Source organism: Pelophylax lessonae (assembly GCF_965119305.1).
Source record: "Pelophylax lessonae genome assembly, chromosome: 11".
NCBI classification, from domain to species: Eukaryota; Metazoa; Chordata; class Amphibia; order Anura; family Ranidae; genus Pelophylax; species Pelophylax lessonae.
The window spans coordinates 136,103,467-136,127,688 of NC_138778.1; the positions used below are offsets into that span (position 1 = coordinate 136,103,467).

General features: G+C 43.8%; 1 protein-coding gene across 2 annotated transcripts in view; it reads right to left on the reverse strand.

The window, feature by feature from the left end:
- Positions 1-23,055, reverse strand: part of MYO15B (myosin XVB) — a 764,404-nt gene extending 741,349 nt beyond the window's left edge. The window contains exons 1-3 of one of the 2 annotated variants that reach the window (XM_082273009.1): positions 22,996-23,055; positions 22,631-22,666; positions 2,342-2,399 (exon numbers count right to left, since the gene is read on the reverse strand). In XM_082273009.1, the coding sequence (XP_082129135.1) occupies positions 2,342-2,399; positions 22,631-22,633 (61 nt within the window). In that variant the 5' untranslated portion in view covers positions 22,634-22,666; positions 22,996-23,055. Of the gene's footprint in view, positions 1-2,341; positions 2,400-22,630; positions 22,667-22,896 lie in introns of both variants that reach the window. The other variant, XM_082273008.1, reaches the window with a different exon arrangement.
- Positions 23,056-24,222: the final 1,167 nt, after the last annotated feature.

The window sequence follows — 24,222 nt, forward strand, 5'->3', positions numbered from 1 at the left end:
ATGACTACCCGCTTCTAGACTTGACCCGGCTTGTTCCTGATCCCACTTCCTGACTCTTGCTGTGAGTTTATTGTTGTTTTCTCCAATAAATTGCTTTATTTTACCTGTATCCCCTCGTGGTATGGTTTCGGCTGGTTCAGCGAACTGTCTATGGCCAGCCTTAGGCTGTCCCTCTAACAAGCCTTGAAGGGATAGAGTCAACTTTTGCAACGCTGGGCAGTTAGCTGGTTGGCTCCTTGCGGGTTGGCATTGCCAATATGACCTATATTACAAGTTCCTTAAAGTGTTTTTTACCCAAAAAAAGTGTCACTTAAAATACCTGGCTGATCCTGCCTGGTTCTGCCCTCCCCCCTGTAAATTGACCACAGTTTATCATGGCTGCTGAGCCCTGACACCGTGGTCAGTTTTCATACCTCTGTCATCTACTCTCTTCTATGTCCTTGTCTCCCCTCCCTCTCTGCCTGTCAGCTAGTGTTAGTGCCCGGCTCTGATGTAGAAACCTGGAAGCAGTGTCATGACATCACTTCCAGTTGCTGAAGCCTTAAAGGCGCCAGATTAAAAAAAAAATGTAAGTATTCAAAACAGCCAAACTTGACGTTTTAAATGTTTTTAAGTGCAAAGGAGGGATTTGGGGTCTTATAGACCCCAGATCCCTTCATAAAGAGTACCTGTCACTGCCTATTACTGTCACAAGGGATGTTTACGTTCCTTGTGACAGCAATAAAAGTGATCTAAAAAAATTTAAAAGGTACAGTGTAAAAAAACAATACATTTATAAGAAAAAAAAAATGACTGCGCCCTATCCCTCCGTGCTCGTGCACAGAAGCGAACGCATACGTAAGTCACGCCCCCAAATGTAAACAGTGTTCAAATCACACATGTGAGGTATTGCCATGATTGTTAGAGCGAGAACAATAATTCTAGCACTAGAACTCCTCTAACTTTAAACAGGTAACTGTTACATTTTTTTAAAGCATTGCCTATGGAGATTTTTAAGTACTTTATCGCCATTCCACGAGTGTGTGCAATTTTAAAGCGTGACATGTAAGGTATCTTTTTACTTGACATAACATCATCTTTCACTTTATATAAAAAAATTGGGCTCACTTAACTGTTTTTTTTTGTTAAATCATGAAAGTGTATTTCTTCCAAAAAAATTGCATTTAAAAGACAGCTGCGCACATACAATGTGACATAAAAAATTGCAACGACTGCCATTTTATTTGTATTTACAGCAGAACTGTTTTTTCTTTATGTTCAATTCAGTTACAACCCAAAAGTGGTTTGATACAGCCAGAGACAGTTAAAATAAGGTCAGAAGCACCGGTGAAGGAATTCCTAGTGTTGAATGGAAGCTCATTAACAGTTAAAGGCGACGTTCACCTTTTCACCTTGTCACACCTGAATTTAGGGTGTGACATGTAACATGGTGTGGCACAAATACTTCCCCTCCCACCCTGAAACCACCCCTCCCTGTGACAGTGGACAGGACTTCTTCTCCCTGCAGCCGCTGTCACATTTAAAATTAGTTGTGGCAGACAGACTTGTAGTTCCCAACTGACTAGGAGTGCAGTAATCAGCACGCTCATAGTCCATTGAATCCTTCTCCAGCTCTCCAACTATCAGCCTCATAGGTGTGCGCAGCTTATTGCATTAGGGTGTGTACCCCAAAACTGTGTGTATGTATGTATGTACAGTATATATATATATATATATCTCACTCATTTATAAATGTAAACAAACATTTTAAAATGTATTAAAACATGACCAGTGTCAGTAGAGTACTTGACGTGTCAATAGGGCAGAGGTTGGTGTCAGCAATACAGTGGATGGGGGTCAGTCAGCAGGGGGCAGAGGACGGTCAGTAGGGCACAGATTGGTGCCATGATGGCAGTGGACGGTGTCAGTAGATTTTTATTTTTATTATTTATTTATTTTTACAATTTTATTTTTATTTTTTGGGAGCTTCGTTAGGGGGCTTTGGTGAAATATCAGCACTAGACAGTAGGGGGAATCTGCACCGCACAGGGGGATTAAGGTGTGCCCAGGCACATCTGGCACACCCCCTGCGCACGCCTATGGACAGCAGGAGCCTGACATTGCACCCGAGATCTTATGATTTGCAGGCTCCTGTAGTAAAAAGAAATAAAAAACAAACGTACATTTTTTTTCCTGCAAAAACATATGCATTCTTTTCTTCAAAGGTGCACCTAGCCTTTAGGCTGACAAAATGCCCAACAAAAACCCGGGTAGGATATAACAGTTGGAAATAACAGCACCATATGAGACTGTAAAATGTTTGTTTGCTGCAGAAAATGTTTCTTCCCTTTTTAATGCTTACCCTGTGCCGAATTCAAAAGGGCAGCTAATTCAGCTGGCACTTCCAGCGCAGACAGGTCCTGGGTAAGAAAAAATATAAAGATATTAACACTAGTATATACATTTACACAGTAGTCCTTTTTTCTTATTACACATGACACGTTTCATTTTTGAACTATTTTTTGTTCCTAAGCAATTATGGTGCTTTGGCTGTATGTGATTGTAGGATTAACCATTTCACGCACTTTTAGGGAACTGTTGCTATTCTGAGAGAGTGCCACCACTATTGTTATATGATTATTACATCCTTATCTGTATATTTGATATTATTTTTTGATTCATTGATTATACTGTAGGACAGGGCTCACAATTTCAAGTCCTGAGCTTCTAGCCAGTCTTTAAGTTACTCGCCACCAGTTGCCCCACCCAACCCCTACCCTGTCCCACCCTTAAACACGCCCTCGTAAATTATGTCAAGAAATTACACTGTTAAATGTTTTATGCAGAACTAAGTTACAAATATAAATATTAAAAACAAGAACTTTAACAATATTACCATAAAGCAGACTTCATTGATCTGACTGTGATAAATTAAATAGTAAATTAATTAATTAAATAATAAAGGATAACATATGATTGGTTACTATAGGTACTGTACTAGGGGGTCTACCGATTATCAGAGCGGCTGATTATTGAAGGACGATATTCACGTTTTTCAAATAATTGGTATCGGTCACAAACTTACCAATATTGCCAATATTGGTCAGGCCTCCTCCCCCTGTCTCCGCACGGCGCTCAGTGCAGTTACTGCCAATCTCTGTCAGTTGTGCAGCAGGCAGCAGAGAGATGACTTAATCTCTCACTGCCCGCCTCGCATCACTGCTAATCTGCCACTACAGCAGGGCTGTGAAGGGTGCTCTTAAAAGAGCTGCAGCCGCAGGGGAGCAGAGAGATAGTTACGTCATCTCTCACTACCCGCCCACCCACATGTGGAAGTTTACCCGCGCAGACGCCACTTGGGAGAGGCTGCCACAAGTAGTGTAAGTAGTGACAAGCTGCATTTGGGTGGAAGGTGACGGTGACAAGCTGCATATGGGTGGCAGATGACAGTGGCAAGTGACATGCTGCATCTCGGTGGTAGGTGACAGTGGCAAGTGACATGCTGCATCTGGTGGCAGGTGAACGTGATGTACAGAATATAGGCACCTGTTATCGCCTATCAGTCTGAAAGTTGGCTGAAAATCGGTATCGACCCTGGAAAAACAATATTGGTCAACCCCTACACTGTACATATCATTACTGATTTGTTAAGTAAATATGAGCTACATACAGAGTGCAGGGTTGATAGGTGCGCTACATATAGACTGCAGGGTTGAGAGGTGTGCTACATACTAAGTGCATGGTTGAGGGGTGTGCTGCGTACGGAGTGCATGGTTGAGGGGTGTGCTACGTTCAATGTGCAGGGTTGAGAGATGCACTATATACAGAGTGCAGGATAGACAGGTGAGCTACGTACAGAGTGCAGGGTAAAGAGGTGCGCCACATACAGACTGCAAGGTTGAGATGTGTTCTATGTACAGAGTGCAGGGTAGAAAGGTGCACTACGTACAGAGTGCTGGGTTGAGATGTGTGCTTTGGACAGACTGCAGGATTGAGAGATGCAATACTTACAGACTGCAGGGTTAAGAGTTGGGCTACTTACAGAGTGCAGGGTTGAGAGGTGCACTAAGTACCGAGTGCAGGGTCGGGAGGTGCGCTATGTGCTTTGTACTCCCAAGTTCTCTTCCAGTACAGAGCTCATCCTAATACAGAGCTCTCTTCCCCACACATCCTCTGAAAGAGTGGGGCTGCTGCAAAAGAGCAGCTACAACTTACCCGCCCACGCCAGCAGCCTGCATAGATAAGAAGGAACTCCTGCCGTAGAGCTGGCAGGATCCTCTTCTCCTTGCGCTCCCCCTCCTTGCAAGGCACCTGTTTGTGGCCTCACAATGTGCAGCGGGTAAGCGGCTGGCCCCCACATCCCCGCGTAAGCTCCTGACTAACCCCCCCCCACCCAAGCCGAGCTGGCCGGCCTCCCTGTTCGAGCAGACTTGCCCCCTGCCCGAGCCGGCCTGGCCTGCCTCCTCGCTCACATTTCAGAGCTTTCTCAGCCAAGCAGAGACAGGGAGAAGACATTCACATTGGCACCTTTTATGTACAAGCATGTATGCTGCCTGGTCCTGAGCGCAGGGACAGCCAGCAAAAGAGATTATGTAAAGCAGAGTGGAGCGGTCAGTCAACCACCAGTGCCTTTTTGGTGGATTATATCCTTAAATGACAGTTCAAATGCATGGGAGGAGTGCCTGAAAAGCTGGAACAACATCACAGGATATGTGACCCATTCCAACTTTGCCCCGGCTCCATCTCAGCCATGCTGTAAGGAAAAGAAGAACAAAAATCTCATGACCACCACTTTCGAAGAAATGATCAAAGCGTGGTCAATATTAATCAGTGGCACACTATTGAGGTTAAGAATCACTGTAAGCTGAACCATCTCCTCCATCAGAGATAGGAAGTTACCAGCACTGAAACCAGATAAAGCCTCACCCACCTGGATCTTGCAAGAGTTAGGCCCTTTAGGAAGGTGCTGACTTCAAGGATCCATAAAGCTGACAGAAGGTCATCTGATCAACGCACAATAGTGATGACAGGTGGGGGCACTAGCCTGAACACAAGGGCAAAAGCTCCAACAGCTAGTAGGTGTGCCCGGGCGATAGTAATGATCCTGGTCTCTATCTAAGAAGGGAATAGCTCATACTCAACCATGTAGGTCTGGGAGTTCAAGGAGGAACCCTGAAAGGTACCATGTACTACGAAGGGCTTTTCATGTCCTGAGGACGGGCAGTTTTCCTGTGGAAGGCCTGGATGAGGCACAGCTCCAGAACCCAAGTTAACATTCAGACTGGAGCAAGGGGTCCAGGGGTTGTAGGGTACCTCATTGCATTAGGGTTTTTAGAGGGGGTTAGCTGATCTCTAAGTATGAGCCCTATGGGCTGAGTGGGAGTCAGACTTAGTGGGCTTAACAGCACCTAATAAGAGTAATAGTATGCTTTAAACAGGAAAACTAAAACTACCACTATAAACAACCTGGCAGAAACCAGGACCTCATGTATAAAAAAATGTGAACCTAAAATGTCTGTGCTGCCTGCAGTACCCAAAATGGTCCCACTTGATATCGTATATAAGTACAGTCTAGGCTCCGTGCACACTAGCATTTTTTAAGCTCCTAAAAGCTGTTATTAGCTTTTTGTTCTGCTCCTAGAAGCTAAATAGTGGCCATACAAACGACTTCAGAAAAAAAATTGTTTTTGTAGGGTTTTTTTTGAGCGGTTTTCCAGCAGAAACGCTCCTGAATGCTGCTAATAGGGTTTTTTTGAGCTCCCCCCCCCCCCCTTCTTTTTTAAAGGAACTTCCAAAATGTTAATAAAACGCTAACACTCCTGAAAAGCTATTCCAAAAAGCATAAAAAAAAAATTTCCAGCGTTTTTTTAGCTTAAAAAAAATGCTAGTGCGCATGGAGTCCTAAAGAAAAAACTCTGGTATGCCTTTGTTTTACCTCAGAAAAAATGAAATTTCAATATGAAAATAGCTGAAGCTGGTTCCCTATGTTAATTCTACAGTATAAAACAATAAATGCAAAGGAAAAACTACTGGTTTGTAACACAATTTATTTATAGTTACATAATTAAAACTTCCTTTTACCTATAGGTAAGCCTATAATAAGGCTTACCTATAGGTAGTGTAAATATCTCCTAAATGGGCACCGTTTAGGAGATATTTAAATACACACAGCCAGTGACATCACTGGCACATGCGCTCTGAAGCAACGGCCACCCATGCCCTTCCTTCCAAGCCCTGTGCCGTGAACTGAGGCTCCCGCGCATGTGCTGGGAGTGATGTCATCACAGCTCCAGCCAGTCAAAGGCGGAGCCTGTGAACCCAGAAGCAAGATGCGTGAACATGGAAGCCGCTGCAGCACTGACATCTCGGCACTGGAACAGCTTTGTTTTAAGGTAAATTTCACAAAATGTGCTACTATGCAATGCAATGTAGCTCAGGGAGTAAGAAATTAGCATGGGCAGGTGCACACACACATGAAGTTGACACATGAAGTTGACTCTCACAGTGACACTGACAGCAGTGTGCAGCAGCACAGATGATGATGATGACACCTCCTGAGTCAGTGACAGTCTCTCTCCACGGCAGGTGGTCCCTTCAGTCCACTCCAATCCAAACAGCACTGACAGTCTAGCTCCCGGATTGCCTTGCTGCCATCCTGCAGACCCACAAGAGAGGCTCCAGCCGCTCAGCTCTCTTTCCTCTCTGCCCCCTGCCGGCACTGCCCTAGCAGGCACTCAGATGGTTTTGGTCAGCTCCGGACCGAAACTGCGCATGCACAGTTCTGATCATAGGTGTGCGCAGCCTATTGCATTAGGGTGTGCACCCCAAAGTTTAAATACACATGCATGTGTTTGCCTACATGTATATGGCCCCGGTACATTACTCTCCCTGCTGGCAAAGTGAAATAGAAGTGTGTGGCACTTCTCTTATGGCAGAGCAGGTCCGAGGGAGATCTTTCCCATCTCCTCCCTGGCAAACAGAGCGATAATGCTAATGTGCCCTAGGTGATTAGGGTGTGCCCAGGCACACCCGGCACACCCTGTGCGCACGCCTATGGTTCTGATCTGAGTGTCACAGCCATATTTTTAACTGGCAACCTTTTCCTGTCACTGCCATTTACTGGCAGGAGAAAAGTGATGGTTTTTACTGGCTGCCAGTAAAAATACTGACGGTTGGCAACACTGCCGTGTGTAAAGGTGCACTGCAATATGGGCTCGCACACCTGACACACGGGAAAATGGAGATGACCCTTATTTCTAACACAGTGCACCACACCGCATGTTATGTGTGTTGTGGTGCGCTGCAGTGTGGGTGCAATTTGTATTAATGTGCTGGCCTGCTATTCATGAATGGCAAAGCAACACACTGCGTCATAGTGGGCCCCAAAGGGTAAATACATTTACAAACAAGGTATTTCTCCCCTGCCCCCACCAACTAACCTAAAGTACCCCACCCTCTTGCTCCCCAGATGCATCCTTACAGGGCGGGCGCTACCTGTATGGCAACCTAGGCAGGGGCCTAGGGCGCAACTTAGCAGGGGACGCCGGAATCCTGCACCTGGAATCAGTAATGGGCCGGCCGTTGTGGCACTCTTCATGCTGTGCGCCACCTGAGCCCTACAGCAAGCCTCAGATGGCACAGCACTGTTGTATGGAGGGCAGCCACAGAGAGTTGTGACGAGACCACAAGTTGTGGAGTAGCATACCTTGAGTTCCAACAGTCCCAAGCCAGCGGGGCATACAGCTGCAATGAGAGCATGTGTGAGTCCATGAGTGAAGCTGTCAAATTGAAACTCTGATGTCAGGTAGGGTGGGACCGATATGTGGGGCTCCGCCCCTTGGTTCCATCTATAGAGAAAACAGCCAGTGTTTACACATTGGTGGGCGGGGAAGACAGTGGCAGGGGGAGGGACCAACTACTGCATGTGCACCCCCAGCTCTGTATAATTCAGGTTAATTATACAGAGCTGTGGGTGCCCATGCAGTAGTTGGTCCCGCCCCCTGCCACCTTCCTCCTCGCCCAGCAGTGTATAAATGCCAATTGTTTTGTCTATGCAGGGGACAAAGGGGCGGGGCCAAACACTTTGGCCACATCCTTCCTGACATCACAGCTTAATTTGACAGCTCCTCTCATGGACTCACACTCACTCTCATTGGCCGTACGCCCCGCTGGCTTGCCCACCAATCCCTGGCTGTGCTGTATAGAGGTTTATACTGCTAAATATCCTGCTATAGGCTGCTCTCATTTATTATCTATCTGATGCCGCCATGCTTCCCTCAGCTCCTGTATGCCGCTAATTAAAATTTTAGGATGTAAGTGTGCTATGTTTAATTATTGGTGTCTTTGCAGTTTAACAAATTCCTGAACAGTGCACTCTATACAATGCAATCCTGAACCTGCACTCTGTACAATGCATTCCTGAACCTGTACTCTGTACAATGCATTCCTGAACAGTGCACTCTGTACAATGCATTCCTGAACAGTGCACTCTGTACAATGCATTCCTGAACAGTGCACTCTGGGCAATGCATTCCTGAACGTGCACTCTGTACAATGCATTCCTGAACAGTGCACTCTATACAATGCAATCCTGAACCTGCACTCTGTACAATGCATTCCTGAACCTGTACTCTGTACAATGCATTCCTGAACAGTGCACTCTGTACAATGCATTCCTGAACAGTGCACTCTGTACAATGCATTCCTGAACAGTGCACTCTGGGCAATGCATTCCTGAACGTGCACTCTGTACAATGCATTCCTGAACAGTGCACTCTGTACAATGCATTCCTGAACGTGCACTCTGTACAATGCATTCCTGAACAGTGCACTCTGTACAATGCATTCCTGAACCTGTACTCTGTACAATGCATTCCTGAACCTGCACTCTGTACAACGCACTTCTGAACCTTGCACTCTGTACAACGCACTTCTGAATCTTGCACTCTGTACAACGCACTTCTGAACCTTGCACTCTGTACAACGCACTTCTGAACCTTGTACTCTGTACAACACACTTCTGAACCTTGCACTCTGCATGAAACACACTCCTGAACCTTGCACCCTGTATGAAATGCACCCCTGAACCTTGCATAAAAAGCATACCACACGCATGGGCAGGGCAAATGGGGGTGGAGCAGGGGGGGGGGTGGCAAAATCAGGCTTCGCCTAGGGTTTCAAAGATCCTTGCACCAGCCCTGCATCCTTACCTCCATCTTTTTACGTCCTGCACTATTAATATAATTCACAAAACATTCTTTCATCTCTGGCCATACCTGCACAATTAATCCCAATAGTCCTTGGGAAATGGCCCCATTGAAGTTTACAGGGATCTATTGCACAGATGCAGCCAATGCAAAGAAGACTTTGTGAAGGATGTAAAGATTCTGGGAGGATGTGGGATGGGGGTAAATATGTAAGGGGGTATTTTGGGCTGGGGATGCAATAAAAGAACATATGTATCCTGCTTGAAATGTCACTTGCCCAACAAACCAGCTCAGTACAAAGTTGAACTAGATACATGGGAATTGACTACTGAGAAGCATAGGCTCCTTTATGACCAACTAATAAGCCAAAACCTTGCCCCCCAAAAAGAACAGAAGCTGATTAAGTTGGGAATTGGGCAAGGACACAGTTTTATTGAACTTTGTAAAAGTAACAACTTTCCAAATGTACCAAACAACAATGCCAGTCACGGTTATACTGTGAGCACCCATTAACATAAACCCACATAGTCTAAAAGGCCTGTCCTTACCATCAGTGTCAGACAGGCATTAGACTGACCCCAGAATTTACCAGCCAACAATGCCAGTCACAGTTCTAGCGTGAGCACCCATAAAATATAAAGTCACATAGTCTAAGGGGCCTGACCTTACCATCAGTGCCAGACAGACATTAGATTGACCCCAGGATTTAACTTGAGGGCATAGCCCATAAAGCAACATCAATTGCTGGCAAGATCAAAACCGCCACATGCAAGTCAGTGATACATTGATTAGCGCCCCACCGCAGCCATCACCTGCTCGACACCAGATTGTAGGCCGAGATTACCATATTTAGGACAATCATCTAAAGGTACCCTAAAAGGTCTCAATAAATACTATTATCTCCCCCAAGACCCCTGTGGCAGACAACAATGCCACCAATCCTGTGGACAAATTTGAAAACCTAGCTATTCACCTTGCAGCGAAACAGGTCCAAACAAGAACTAGAAACAAGAACACAGTATGTGACGGGCCAAAACCAGAAAAGGGGACAAATTTGGACCAAACGATAGATTGGTAAAAGTGGCACAACATCGAGCAAAAAACATGCTTAATAGGGGAGATTGGACCTACAGACTGGTAATGCCCTACATTGTTCCCCTATATATGAATGATAAGAATTAAGGGACCTGAAACCTATTGTCTCAGGTAATACCAGCAACCAGCGTAGGCCATGAAAACTTAAGGGTCTGGTATGGATTTGGGGGGAGACACCACCTTTTTTTTTTTCTCGTTGAATTTGTGTTAAAAATGGAAGAGATGGTTGTTTTCAGATTTCAAAAGGCAATGAGCCTAGAATTCAGTGCTCAGAAAAACACACAGGACTCTAAATTCACAGCGAGTTTGCACTGCTGCTGCACTGCACATAAGTGAATTGGCTGCATAGAAAGCTGGTTTGGTTCACATGTCATGCAAATCAAATGCTGTTAAAAACAAGGCCTAACATTTGGTCAACTCATGAAGGGATTTTTGCCAGTTCCAGTTTTGTCTTCGAGCCTTTCGTTGTTACTTGTGGGTCCTTCTTTACCTTATTCAGGATTCTGCATTGTGCCTTGGGAGTCATCTTGACTGGGTGTCCGCTTCTAGAAAGAGTAGCTAAGGTACTAAACTGTCTCCATTTATAGATAGTTTGTCTAACTGTCAACTGATGGATGACTAAACACTGAGATCGCTTTGTATCTCTTTCCAGCCTTATGCAGATCAACTATTCTTGATCATATGTCTTCAAAGAGCTCCTTTTTGCAAGGCTGGGTTCACATGAGATGCTTGCTATGAACAGCAATCTTAAAATGTTCGAGTGTCTTTTATTATTTAAAGTAGCTCTAAATCACACCTCCAAAATCAATTCATTTATTGGAATCCAGATGTGCAAACTACTGACTCCATAAAGCTTGTGCTGAAGTAAGTAGCCTGTGGGTTTACTTACTTTTTCCTTCATCACTATGAATGTTTAATGGGTGATTTTAATAAAGAAATGAGAAATTAGAATTGTTTGTGTGTTTATCAGATTAAGCACATTGTTTTTGTCTATTGTTGTGACTTAGATGAGGATCAGATTCCGTTTATTGGCAAACTACTGCCGAAAAAAAAAAAAGTTAATTCCAAGGGTTCACATACTTTTTCTTGTCACTGAACACAATGAAGGATAGTATATGGGATTTAATGAATTTAAATGACTTTTTGATTTGCTTGATATTTTTACTTTATGTAACTGAACTCACTAATTATCAATTAAACATTTAAAGTTTTAATAGATACACAAGTGGTTTTGATGACCTAATTTTAAAGTGATATTTAGGGCAGATTTTTTTTTAACCACTTCTGGACCGGAAGGTTTAACCCCCTTATGACCCAGCCATTTTTTGCAATACGGCACTGCGTTACTTTGACAACTGCACGACGCTGTACCCGAATAAAATTGATGTCTTTTTTTTTTCCCCACAAATAGAGATTTCTTTTGGTGGTATTTAATCACCTCTGCGGGTTTTATTTTTGGGCTATAAACAAAATATAAGCGACCATTTTTTGAAAAAAAAAAAAAAAAAACAATATTTTTTACTTTCTGCTAGAATACACAGCCAATAATTTTTTTAAAAAAAAAATCCAATTTTTTTTATTATTTTAGGCCAATATGTATTCTGCTATATGTTTTCGTTAAAAAAGAAAAAAATCACATTAAGTGTATATTGATTGGTTTGCGCAAAAGTTATGGTGTCTACAAACTAGGGGATAGATTTATGGCATTTTTTTTTTTTTTACTAGTAATGGCGATTTTTAGCAGGACTGCGACATTGCGGCGGGCAGATCGGACACCTAACTGACATTTTTGACACTTTTGAGGGAATCCGTGACATTACTACAGTAATCAGTGCAAAAGTATGCACTGTTACTGTACTAATGGCACTGGCAGGAAAGGAGTTAACACCAGGGGGATCAAAGGGTTAAGTGTGTCCTTAGGGAGTGCTGTGTGGGGGGATGATCTCACAATATGAACATGGATCATATCAAATGGAAGAGTCCTGGTTGTGCCAAACCTCTTCCATTTGAGAATTATAAAGGCCACTGTACTCTTGGGAACCTTCATTGTAGCACAAAACTATTTTGTAGCCTTCCCCTATTCTGTACCTTACAATGATCCTGTCTCTGAGCTTGGCAGGCACTTCCTTTGACCTCATGGCTTTTGCTCTGATACACTGTGCATTGCCAGCTGTGAGGCCTTTTATAAGGGTGTGTGATTTACAAATCATGTTTGATCAATTTATGAAAATTTACCACAGGTGGACACCAATCAAGGTGTAGAAACATCAATAGAAATGGGAGGCCACTGAGCTTATTTTAAGTGCTTTTGCAAAGGGTCTGAATACTTATGCCAATGTGATATTTCAGTTCTTCAATTCATACATTTGCAAACATTTCTAAAATTCTGTTTTCACTTTGTCATTATGGGGTTCTGAGTGTAGATTAATGAGAAAAGAAAAATGAATTTAAATCACTGTATCAGGCTGCATTATAACATAATTGAAAAAAGTAAGGGGGGTCTGAATACTTTATGAATGCACTAATTATATACACTTTATATGTATATACAGTACCTTGAAAAAATATTCTTACCCCTTGAAATTTTCCACATTTTATCATGTTACAACTAAAAGCGTAGTTGGTTTTAATTGTGATTTTTATGTGACTAACACAAAGTGGCACATAGTTGTGAAGTGGAAGGAAAATTATCAATTTTTTAAAAAGTGCAGCGTTCATTTGTATTCAGCCCCTTTACTCCTTTCTAAAATATAGTGGAACCAATTGCCTTCAAAAGGCACCTAGTTCGTAAATAGAGTCCACCTGTGTGTAATTTAATCTCAGTATAGCTGTTCTGTGAAGCCTTCAGAGGTTTGTTCAAGAACCTTAGTGAACAAACAGCATCACAAAGGCAAAGGAACACACCAAACAGGTCAGGGATAAAGTTGTGGAGAAGTATAAAGCAGGGTTAGGTTATAAAAAATATCCCAAGCTTTGAACTTCTCACAGAGCACTGTTCAATCTATCATCCAAAATGGAAAGAGTATGGCACAACTGCAAACCTACCAAGACATGGCCATCCACCTAAACTGACAGGCCGGGCAAGGAGAGCATTAATTAGAGAAGATGCCAAGAGGTCCATGGTAACTCTGGAGGAGCTGCAGAGATCCACAGCTCAGGTGGGAGAATCTGTCCACAGGAAGACAACTATTAGTCGTGCACTCCACAAATCTGCCCTTTATAGAAGAATGGCAAGAAGAAAGCAATTGTTGAAAATAAGAAAGACCATTTGCAGTTTTGCAGAGAAGCCATGTGGGGGACACAGCAAACATGTGGAAGAAGGTGCTCTGGTCAGATGAGACCAACATTTAACGTTTTGGCCTAAAAGCAAAACGCTATGTGTGGTGGAAAACTAACACTGCACATCGTCCTGAACACACCATCCCCATCGTGAAACATGGTGGTGGCAGCATCATGTTGTGGGGATGCTTTTTTCAGCAGGGACAGGGAAGCTGATCAGAGTTGATGGGAATTTGGATGGAGCCAAATACAGGGCAATCTTAGAAGAAAACCTGTTAGTCTTCAAAAACCTTGAGACTGGGGTGGAGGTTCATCTTCCAGCAGGACAACAACCCTAAACATACAGCCAGAGCTACAATGCAATGGTTTAGATCAAAGCATATTCATGTGTTAGAATGGGCCAGTCAAAGTCCAGACCTAAATCCAACTGAGAATCTGTGGCAAGACTTGCAAATTGCTGACAGACCTTAAGCTATTATACAAAGAAGAATGGGTAAAAATGGCACTCTCTAGATGTGCAAAGCTGGTAGAGACATCCCCAAAAACACTTGCAGCTGTAATTGCAGTGAAAGGAGGTTCTACAAAGTATTGACTCAAGAGGGGGTGGGGAGGAGGTGAATACAAATGCACATTTTTTTAGATATTTATTTGTAACACATTTTGAAAACCATTTATCATTTTCCAGCCACTGTAAAATGATGTGCCACTTTGTTGGTCTATCACATAAAATCCCAATAAAATACATTTTTGTTTTTGGTTGTAACATGACAAAATGTCGAAAATTTAAAGTGGTATGATTATTTTTTTAAGGCTCTCTCTCTCTCTCTCTCTCTCTATATATATATATATATATATATATATATATATATATATATATATATATATAATTATCTCAAAAAAGTGAGTACACCCCTCACATTTTTGTAAATATTTTATTCTATCTTTTCATGTGACAACACTGAAGAAATTACACTTTGCTACAATGTAAAGTAGTAAGTGTACAGCTTGTATAACAGTGTAAATTTGCTGTCCCCTCAAAATAACTCAACACACAGCCATTAATATCTAAACCGCTGGCAACAAAAGTGAGTACACCCCTAATTAAAAATGTCCATATTGGGCCCAATTAGCTATCCCCCCCACCCCCGGTGCCATGTGACTCAATAGTGTTACAAGGTCTCAGGTGTGATTGGGGAGCAGGTGTGTTAAATTTGGTGTTATCGCTCTCACTCTCTCATACTGGTCACTGGAAGTTCAAAATGGCACCTCATGGCAAAGAACTCTCTGAGGATCTGAAAAAGAAGTTGTTACTCAATATAAAGATGGCCTAGGCTACAAGAAGATTACCAAGACCCTGAAACTGAGCTGCAGCATAGTGGCCAACACCATACATCGGTTTAACAGGACAGGGTCCACTCTATGGACACCAAAGAAGCTGAGTGCCCCCCCCCCCCCCCCTGGCTGTAGGGCAGTATTCCAACATGTAAAGCGACCCCCAAACACACCTCCAAGATGACCACTGCCTTGCTAAAGAATCTGAAAGTAAAGGTGATGGACTGGCCAAGCATGTCTCCACACCTAAACCCTATTGGGCATCTGTGGGGCATCCTCAAATGGAAGGTGGAGGAGCGCAAGGTCTCTAACATCCACCAGCTCCGTGATTTCATCATGGAGGAGTGGAAGAGGACTTCACTGGCAACCTGGGAAGCTCTGGTGAACTCCAAGAGGGTTAAGGCAGTGCTGGAAAATAATGGTGGCCAAACAAAATATTGACACTTTGGGCCCAATTTGGACATTTTCACTTAGGGGTGTACTCACTTTTGTTGCCATTGGTTTAGACATTAATGGCTGTGTGTTTAATTATTTTGAGGGGACAGCAAATTTACACTGTAGCAAAGTGTAATTTCTTCAGTGTTGTCACATGAAAAGATATAATAAAATATTTACAAAAATGTGAGGGGTGTACTGACTTTTGTGAGATACTGTATATATATTTATATCACAATCCTCAACAATCTACAGTAACTAGGTGGCCAGAGCCACAAGAGGACAGATATGCAAATATGTTTTATGGTTTATGTTCAAGAAACAAAGTCATAAACATACAGAACCGGAAACCTGCAAAAATCCTATAAAACTCAAGACTCCCATAAAAACTTTTTCAAGTACATGTTACTAAAATAACAAAACAAACGAAAATAAAAAGATGTATCAACTAAAAAAAAAACCACTTTATTTTCCCTTTACTATAGATTGTACATGTGATCATGCTTAGCTATGACCTTGCCATTAATGAAATATTACAAGTGCTATACAGTGTTACAAGCTATCCTGTAAACTATTTACAGCTTTATGGTTTACCTGGTAGATTTGCAGTTTGTAAGCATAGTTCAGTAAAGCACAACTAAAAAAGATTGACGCAGACTGATATGTACGACAAACATGTTGTTGAATTTTGTAGGTACAATGCCTCTACTATCTATCTGATACTGTAATAATTCTGGACATAATAGAGACAAAATAGGGACTTGTATGTGGAGCTACACTAATACAGTACCTATGAGCATTTACAGCAGCCATAAAAGTGGGATTGGTTACCTGCACATATCCTAGGTCCAAGTTTATTTGTACTTCTGACAAATGTCACTTCTACATTCCAGATCATTAGAAAGGCATAGGGATATGAGCACACGTCATCGGCACATATGTAGTATAACTAATATATAATCATAACCTATGTGCTAAAATAATACATAGCAAAAGCAGAGCACACTCATAATTACATAAACAAAATGTATTTTATACACTCCCTATCTTACATGACGAAGGGTTCTTCATTGCCCTCACACCTGCTATGACAGGATCAAGTGATATTTTCATTTCACTTTAATCTTATTTGGGTTCTAGGAGTTAAAGTATTAAAGTGATTGTAAAGTTATTTTTTGATGTAGTACCCTACAAGGTAGGTGGTAGGTAAAGTATATTGGGCCTTGGCTGCCTAACAGCAGGGCCATGATTTTCAGCTGAGCTGTCATGTTTCCCAGGTGTAGCTATTGAGACTGGGGAGTCTCCCCACTGTGCTCCATGGGAGGGTTCTCATTGTGCAGTGGAGGAAACCCAATCAGTGGGACATCCAGGCCTGTATCTACCCCAGAAAGGCAGATTCTGCTGCACAGGATTCTGGGAGTGGGTATATGTTTGAGGGGAATGCTTGACGCAGCGTCTTTGGTGGGAAGCAGAGTCCCAGGAGGAAGAGTACGGCTGTCTCTCCTCCTGTCAGAAGGATCGGGTGTCTTGGGCGGCTTGCCTGAGGATATAGAGAAAGAGCTGAGCTGAGCTGCAGAGAGGATCCGATGTGCCAAGGACCAGCGGAGTTGAGGGGTCCAGTTTCAGGAAAGCATTCCAAGTTTGTGAGTACTGTAACTGCCCCTGGGGTCTGCCAAGCTGAGAGGGGCCGCTCCGGTGAAGTTCCAAGGGATCCAGGAGAAGGCTAGGGGGTAAAGGGGGTGCCTAGTGAGAGGACCCTGAAGTGTCAGAGGGGGTGCCTAGTGAGAGGACCCTGAAGTGTCAGAGGGGGTGCCTAGTGAGAGGACCCTGAATTGTCAGAGGGGGTGCCTAGTGAGAGGACCTTGAAGTGTTAGAGGGGGTGCCTAGTGAGAGGACCTTGAAGTGTTAGAGGGGGTGCCTAGTGAGAGGACCTTGAAGTGTCAGAGGGGGTGCCTAGTGAGAGGACCCTGAATTGTCAGAGAGGGTGCCTAGTGAGAGGACCTTGAAGTGTTAGAGGGGGTGCCTAGCGAGAGGACCTTGAAGTGTCAGAGGGGGTGCCTAGTGAGAGGACCCTGAATTCTCAGAGGGGGTGCCTAGTGAGAGGACCTTGAAGTGTCAGAGGGGGTGCCTAGTGAGAGGACCTTGAAGTGTCAGAGGGGGTGCCTAGTGAGAGGACCCTGAATTGTCAGAGGGGATGCCTAGTGAGAGGACCTTGAAGTGTCAGAGGGGGTGCCTAGTGAGAGGACCCTGAAGTGTCAGAGAGGGTGCCTAGTGAAAGGACCCTGAATTGTCAGAGGGGGTGCCTAGTGAGAGGACCCTGAAGTGTCAGAGAGGGTGCCTAGTGAAAGGACCCTGAAGTGTCAGAGAGGGTGCCTAGTGAAAGGACCCTGAATTGTCAGAGGGGGTGCCTAGTGAGAGCACCTTGAAGTGTCAGAGGGGGTGCCTAGTGAGAGGACCCTGAAGTGTCAGAGGGGGTGCCTAGTGAGAAGACCCTGAAAGTGTAAAGGGGGCACCAGCGGTTGTGCCCTGAAGAGTTAGTGTGTGCAACGTGCAGTGTACAGTGTTAAGAGTTGCAGCAGCACAAGCAGTTACAAGGAGCTACCTCAGTCAGTGAAGGGCTGGAGGGAGCTGTTCACAGGACTTTTGAGCTAAACAGAGTGTCAAGAGTCAAGTCTTACTACAGTCCAGGATCTTTTGAGTTAACCAGTGGTGTTACAAGTCAAGTTCTATCACAGTGCAGCAATAAAGCATTTTTCAAGCGTCAGTAAGCGTTGGTCGGCATCCAGCTGGCGTTAAGACAGCTCTAACAGGCATTTTTCTACAAAGTGTCCCAGTTTTACCTAGTTGAGCCAGAGGAGTATCCCACTCATTCCCTTCTCCCATCCCTAATATAAAATAAACAAAACAAACCAAAGATGCTGGAATGGTCATTGTCTCAACTCTCACACTTGGGTACTCAGCTTAAATGGGCTGAAGGTGTCGCCGGTAACAATGGCAGACCCATATCAGGCTCAATGCCTGGAAAACCTGCTACATTGGCATTAACAAACATGTCATAATTACCTATGTTGGCACACATGCTGGCTTGATCCCAAGTTAGGCTTTTTGCGTTCATAAACATACAGAGTGCGGCTTGGCCCTGCCCCAGCTCCATCATCACTGGATTTAATGAACAGCAGCAGGAGCCAATGGCTCCAGCTGCTCTCAATGAGTCCAGTGAGGAGAAGAGAGAGCAGCATAGCTTCTTTTGGGCATGGGCTCAGGTAAGTATTTGGGAGGGTTTGTGGAGGGAACTGACAATAGAAGATTTTTTTTTCCCTTAATGCAGACAATGCATTAACCACTTGCCGACTGCCTAACGACGATTTACGCCGGCAGTCAGCCCCTCACAGGCAAAGTGACATACTGTAGGTCTATGTCGCTAGCCTGTGAGGCTCTAGGGAGCAAGTGAGCGCCACTGGAGGCGCGGTCCCGCTCGCTCACAGACCGGCGCAAGTGACCGGCGGACCCGATGTCCGCAAGTCACTCGCGATCGTCGGTTACACCGGGAGAAAGGCAGGCGGCTAATGTAAACAAAGCCGCCTGTCATTCTCCCCTGTGTAACAGCACAGATCATACGGTCCTGCTATGTAGGGCCGTTGATCTCTGCTGTTACACACACAGCCACAACCCTGCACAGTTAGAATCACGCCCCTAGGGACACACCTAACCCCTCCTTCTCAAATAAAGTTAACCCCTTCACTGCCAGTGTCATTTTTACAGTAACAGTGCATATGTATAGCACTGATTACTGTAGTAATGTCACTGGTAACCCCAAAAGTGTCAAAAATGTCAGTCAAGGGTCCGATCTGTCTGCCGCAATGTTGCAGTCCCACAAAGAAAAAAAAAAAAAAACGCAGATCGCCGCCATTACTCGTTAAAAAAAAAAACACAATAAAAATGACAAAAATCTTTCCCTTTGTTAGTAAACGCAATAACTTTTGCGCAAACCAATCAAAATACGCTTTTTGAGATTTTTTTTTACCAAACATATGTAGCATAAAACAAATTGGCCGAAAATGTTAAAAAAATTGGATTTTTACATTTTTTGGGGGGGAATTTCATATAAAAAAAATGTGAAAAATATTGTTATTTTTGCAAAATTGTCGCTCTTTTTTTGTTTATAGCGCATGATCAAAAAATCGCACAGGTGATCAAATACCACCAAAAGAAAGCTCTGTTTGTGGGAAAATTTCGTTTAGGTACAGCGTCGCACGACCGCGCAATTGTCCGTTAAAATCACGCAGTGCCGAATCGCAAAATAGGCCCTGGTCAGGAAGGGGGTAAAATCTTCCGGGGCTTAAGTGGTTAAGGTAAAAAACCTTCAGCCTTTACAACCACATTAGAAATGACACATGACTCTAGAACAATGTTTCTCAACCTTTACAACCACATTAGAGATGACACATGACTCTAGAACAATGTTTCTCAACCTTTTTTCAGTCAAGGCACCCTTAATATTATACACAATCTTGAGGCAACCCATTCTAAAATGTAAAAATGTAACTAATAGCTTTGCATAATGCAGCAATATCCACACATGTAGGACACCCAACATTAGAGGTGCTTTATTCTTCTCAAAAGCAAATACACCTTTTCACACTTGAACTGACTATTATTCCAATGTTTCTCTTCTTCCTCGGTAATGTGACCCCAGTGCTGATGGAAAGGGGCAGGAGAGGGGCAAACAAGGATGCTGTGAAAGAGCTTGTCCTCGTTATTAATCAATGACGTCATTGGTTGTTTGGGTGTCAGCAGATAGAAGGTTGTAATAGTGCACAATGAAAACCTGTGGCTTTGTGTAACTAAAAGACAGGCTTGATCCACCCACTGACTTGTATACAATTTTTGGACAATTGTTTGTCATTTTGCCAAGGCACCCCTGAAGAAATCTGGGCACCCTGGATGAAAAAGGCTGCTCTAGAAGCCTTCTTTCTTCCCAACATAATATGTCTAGTGGGAAGAGTGGAAAGGTGCCTGTATTGTAGTTTTGTGGTTGCCCCTCAGAGTTTTCAGGTTTTATTTGCTGTCTGTGACCCCATTAGATGTATTTTCCTTTAGTTTCCTTCTTGGTCACCTTTACAGGATTCATACATAATCTCCTCAACTAGAAAACTGGCACCACATTTTTTTTAGCAGAGTAAGGCCCCTTTCACACTTGTAGTCCGTCAAACTGACTCCGTTTTTCTCAGCGGGGGATCGAGCCGCCGATCCCCTGCTGAGCAGGAGGATGACAGCTGTGTCTCCGCGCTGTGTGCAGAGACACAGCTGTCAGTTCCCCATGCATCTCTATGGGGGAAATTGGATGGGAACGGACCGTCGGTCCGTTCTCATCCGATCCGATGGACGGATGGAAAATAGGGTTTCCATCCGTCCAGATTTGACAGATCGGATGTCTGCGGACATATCTCCGCTGACATCCGATCCCCCATAGAGATGCATGGGGGGACTGTTCAGATCCGCCCAAAAAACGGACAGGTGGATCTGAACGGTCCACCTGTGTGAAAGGGGCCTAAGGAAGGTTTAGAACTTATTTTAGAGTTTTCTCTCATTTTGGCCCCATTGGGGATGTTCTCCACAACACCTCAGTGGCCAACAGTGAGGGGGAAAACTCTCCATCAGGGAGAGAGGCTTTAGCTGTTCTCCACTCTAACCAAAATATATATATATATATATACACAAAAATAGGTGGTTAGAGTTTGCCTTTGGAGAGAACCTATATTTTCCCATTCATGCTTGCAAACCCCCTTGCCCACTAATAGTCACTTTCCCTATGCTCTCTACTACTTTGTTTCTCTGAAGCCTAAAGCCTGTTCAAGCTCTGTGTCGCAGTTTACACAGATTTGATGACCTGCTTTCCCCACTCATGGGACTGGGTTCCAGCCTGGCAATTGGCTGCTCAACGCAAACTCTGTATTAAAAGAATAAGGGGAGAAGGTCCCATATACCCATATCTGGAGGCTCTGATAAAGAGTGGTGGCAGAGTTTTTCTAAAGTGTGTATCAGTGGGTGAGGAGGTGGGTCAACAACGCAATCTGTCACTGTACTGAATGGCTAATGTGACAGATTTTCTTCATGGAACCACTGTGATTTTTCTTTCACAATAGTCACATGATCAGAAGCCATTTCACTGGCTCCAGATCAGAAGCCATAACTGTTGGTTGTCAGTGAAAGATTGATCAATGTGCTGGGAGCATGCAGTGAGCACACTCTCAGCACACAACACAAGGCCAAGGTAGACAGATATGGTGGCTGGGTGTTAAAGCCCAGGTTAAGGAAACATGGTAGGCGGAAGAGCAGGACGGGGTGTTATTCCGCCCATTTTAAGGTGTCTACTTGTAAATATTTTTCCAGATTCACACATTTTTTTCCAGTTGAATTCAATAGGAAAAAAATCCTGGATAAGGTTGTGTGAATCTTGTGTGAAAACATTTCTAAATAGACCCCTAAGTGTTGGTTCACACTGTTCCGACTTGTCAGGCGACTTGGTCGCCTGATAAGTAGCGGACCGTGCTGTGCAATTGGAACGGTTCTAATAGGAGCGACTCAAGTCGCTTCGACTTAGAAAAAGGTTCCTGCACTACTTCGGGGCGACATCGGAGCGACTTGCATTGACTTCCATTATGTGAAGTCGTTGCAAGCCGCGCCGAAGTCGCAGTGCACGGGCGACGGCATAACTCGCCCAAAGTCGTGTCGCCCTAGTGTGAACCGACACTAAGTGTTCGGACATTTGGTCTGTAAGGTAAAAAATAAAAAGTAAAGCAATGGCCCGTACACACGCATCGATTATTGGCCGGGAATTTTCGGCCAACGTCCGATTGGCCGATTTTCGGCTTGTTAGTATGATGCTTTCGACAACCGACTCCGACTTTTTGGCCGAATAAAATCTGGTGTGCAGGCTATAAAATTTTTGTTGGCCGTCAACACAACAGCCGATTTTCCGTCAGTCAGTACAGATTTCAGCAGACAAAAATCAGATGAGCAAGACTGGGCATGCTCAGAGAAGAAAAAAACACACGGAAAGTAAACCATCACATGACATCACTTCTGAAGTTGGTTTTTGTTGGCCGAGAAAATTCGTGTGCAGTCTAGGCACATTCCAACCAACACAACACAACTCTGCACAAAAGTCGGACGATCGGTCGGCCGATAATCGTTGCGTGTGTACGAGGCATTAAATCTCTTGGCAAGTCCAAAACATACATTTACTAGAAAAAAAAACAAAACATTCTGCCTTAAACTTAAAAAAAAAGAAGTGAGCTTACCATATTGGACAGGGACTCTTGACTCGTTCCCTTCACCTTCAACAAACAAAAGCCATAATTAATGTACTGATTTTTGCTAGCAGGAAAATGATTACACACTAAGATGTACAAACATAAAATGATCAAGCAGTCCAAGCACTGTCATATATACAGTATCATGAAGACAAAGGTCTTCTAAAACATACAAGGAACATAAATAATAACATGCAATCTGATACATGAAAGGAGATGTACATTGTAATACTAGCAGGCAATGTCTACCTTACCCGACACAAACCCTCCTCATTTCCACCAGTCCCACAATATATCTCATGCAATCACAACACACGGATAAAAGGATGGCCACACATATTTTAGAAAGATACCTATCTGCTGTCTCCGATGAAGGGAGCCCCTCTGTAACCAGTGTCATGTATTGCTTGTAGCTGTGTGACACTAAGTGACACACCCAGAGGGCAGGAAAGGGCAAAGTCCAAATGGAGGAAAAAAATCAGGGGAGAGAGAGGATACAAAGGACTCCAGAGAATGCTTTAAGACTATTTCATACGGACTTTGGTCCATCATAGATCCCAGAGAAGGAAAGACGGAAAAATAATGATTACACAACTGGGCGTATATTATGAAGTACAGAGAATACAGGGAACAACCATGCTGCAATTAAGTTGAGTGGAAAAGATATGTTTATATGGCAGGATAGTGACGTGCTACAAAAGATAGGAGGTGTCCCTTGCGAATATAAGATGACTGCTTGACTCACCTGGCAGATGCGCCTGTGTATGGAAGGAATCCTGGAGATTAACAGGACAGCCCCAAACTGGACTCTGTTGTATTTCAGTCTTCTGTAACGTCTCCTGCAATTGGGCACATTGTAAAATGTTGACTATCTATGACAAATTTTCTTTGTAACCCAATGTATTAAAAATTTCTCTATGACGCATTGTTGCGTGCAGTTCGGGTCTAAACTGTATGTTCATCCAAAAGGTAGGATAAAATAAAGAAGGATCTGAACTTTTGATGGATTTTAACTACTATCTGGAATGTTGTTAAATTTCTCCTCTCACTGCCTAGGGGAAATCAGTTTCAAAAGAGAAAATCTGCAACAGCAACACAGACAATAAAAAGTTAACAGGGGTTCAAGCCTTCCATTACTCTAAAACAGAATTTCCCAATTGGCGATCCGGGGAACCCTAGGAGAACACAATTGGAGTTCTCCTAGGGTTTGGCCACATCCAAGATGGCCGCCACTGCCTGCTGTTTCTGACCTTCCAGAAACAGCAGGCAGTGGCGGCCATCTCGCGATCTCATAAAATGGGAGGGACAATACTGGACTGGGGACGGTACCAGCACTGAGGCAACTGCCTGAATGAACTTTTCACATTAACCAGGAGGTGATTGGCTGCTAGGAGGCAGTCCTGGCAACCAATCATCAGCTTGCGAATATGAAAGTTTAACCCGGCGCCCCATTTACTGCTGCTGTACCTTCAGTTCAGGATTGTCCTGCCGCCTTCTCCTTGCTCTGTGCAAGGTAGGAGAGTGCAGGGAGGAAAGGACATGTCTGTGAACTTGTGAAGGATGGGGAGCAGGGTCATGTA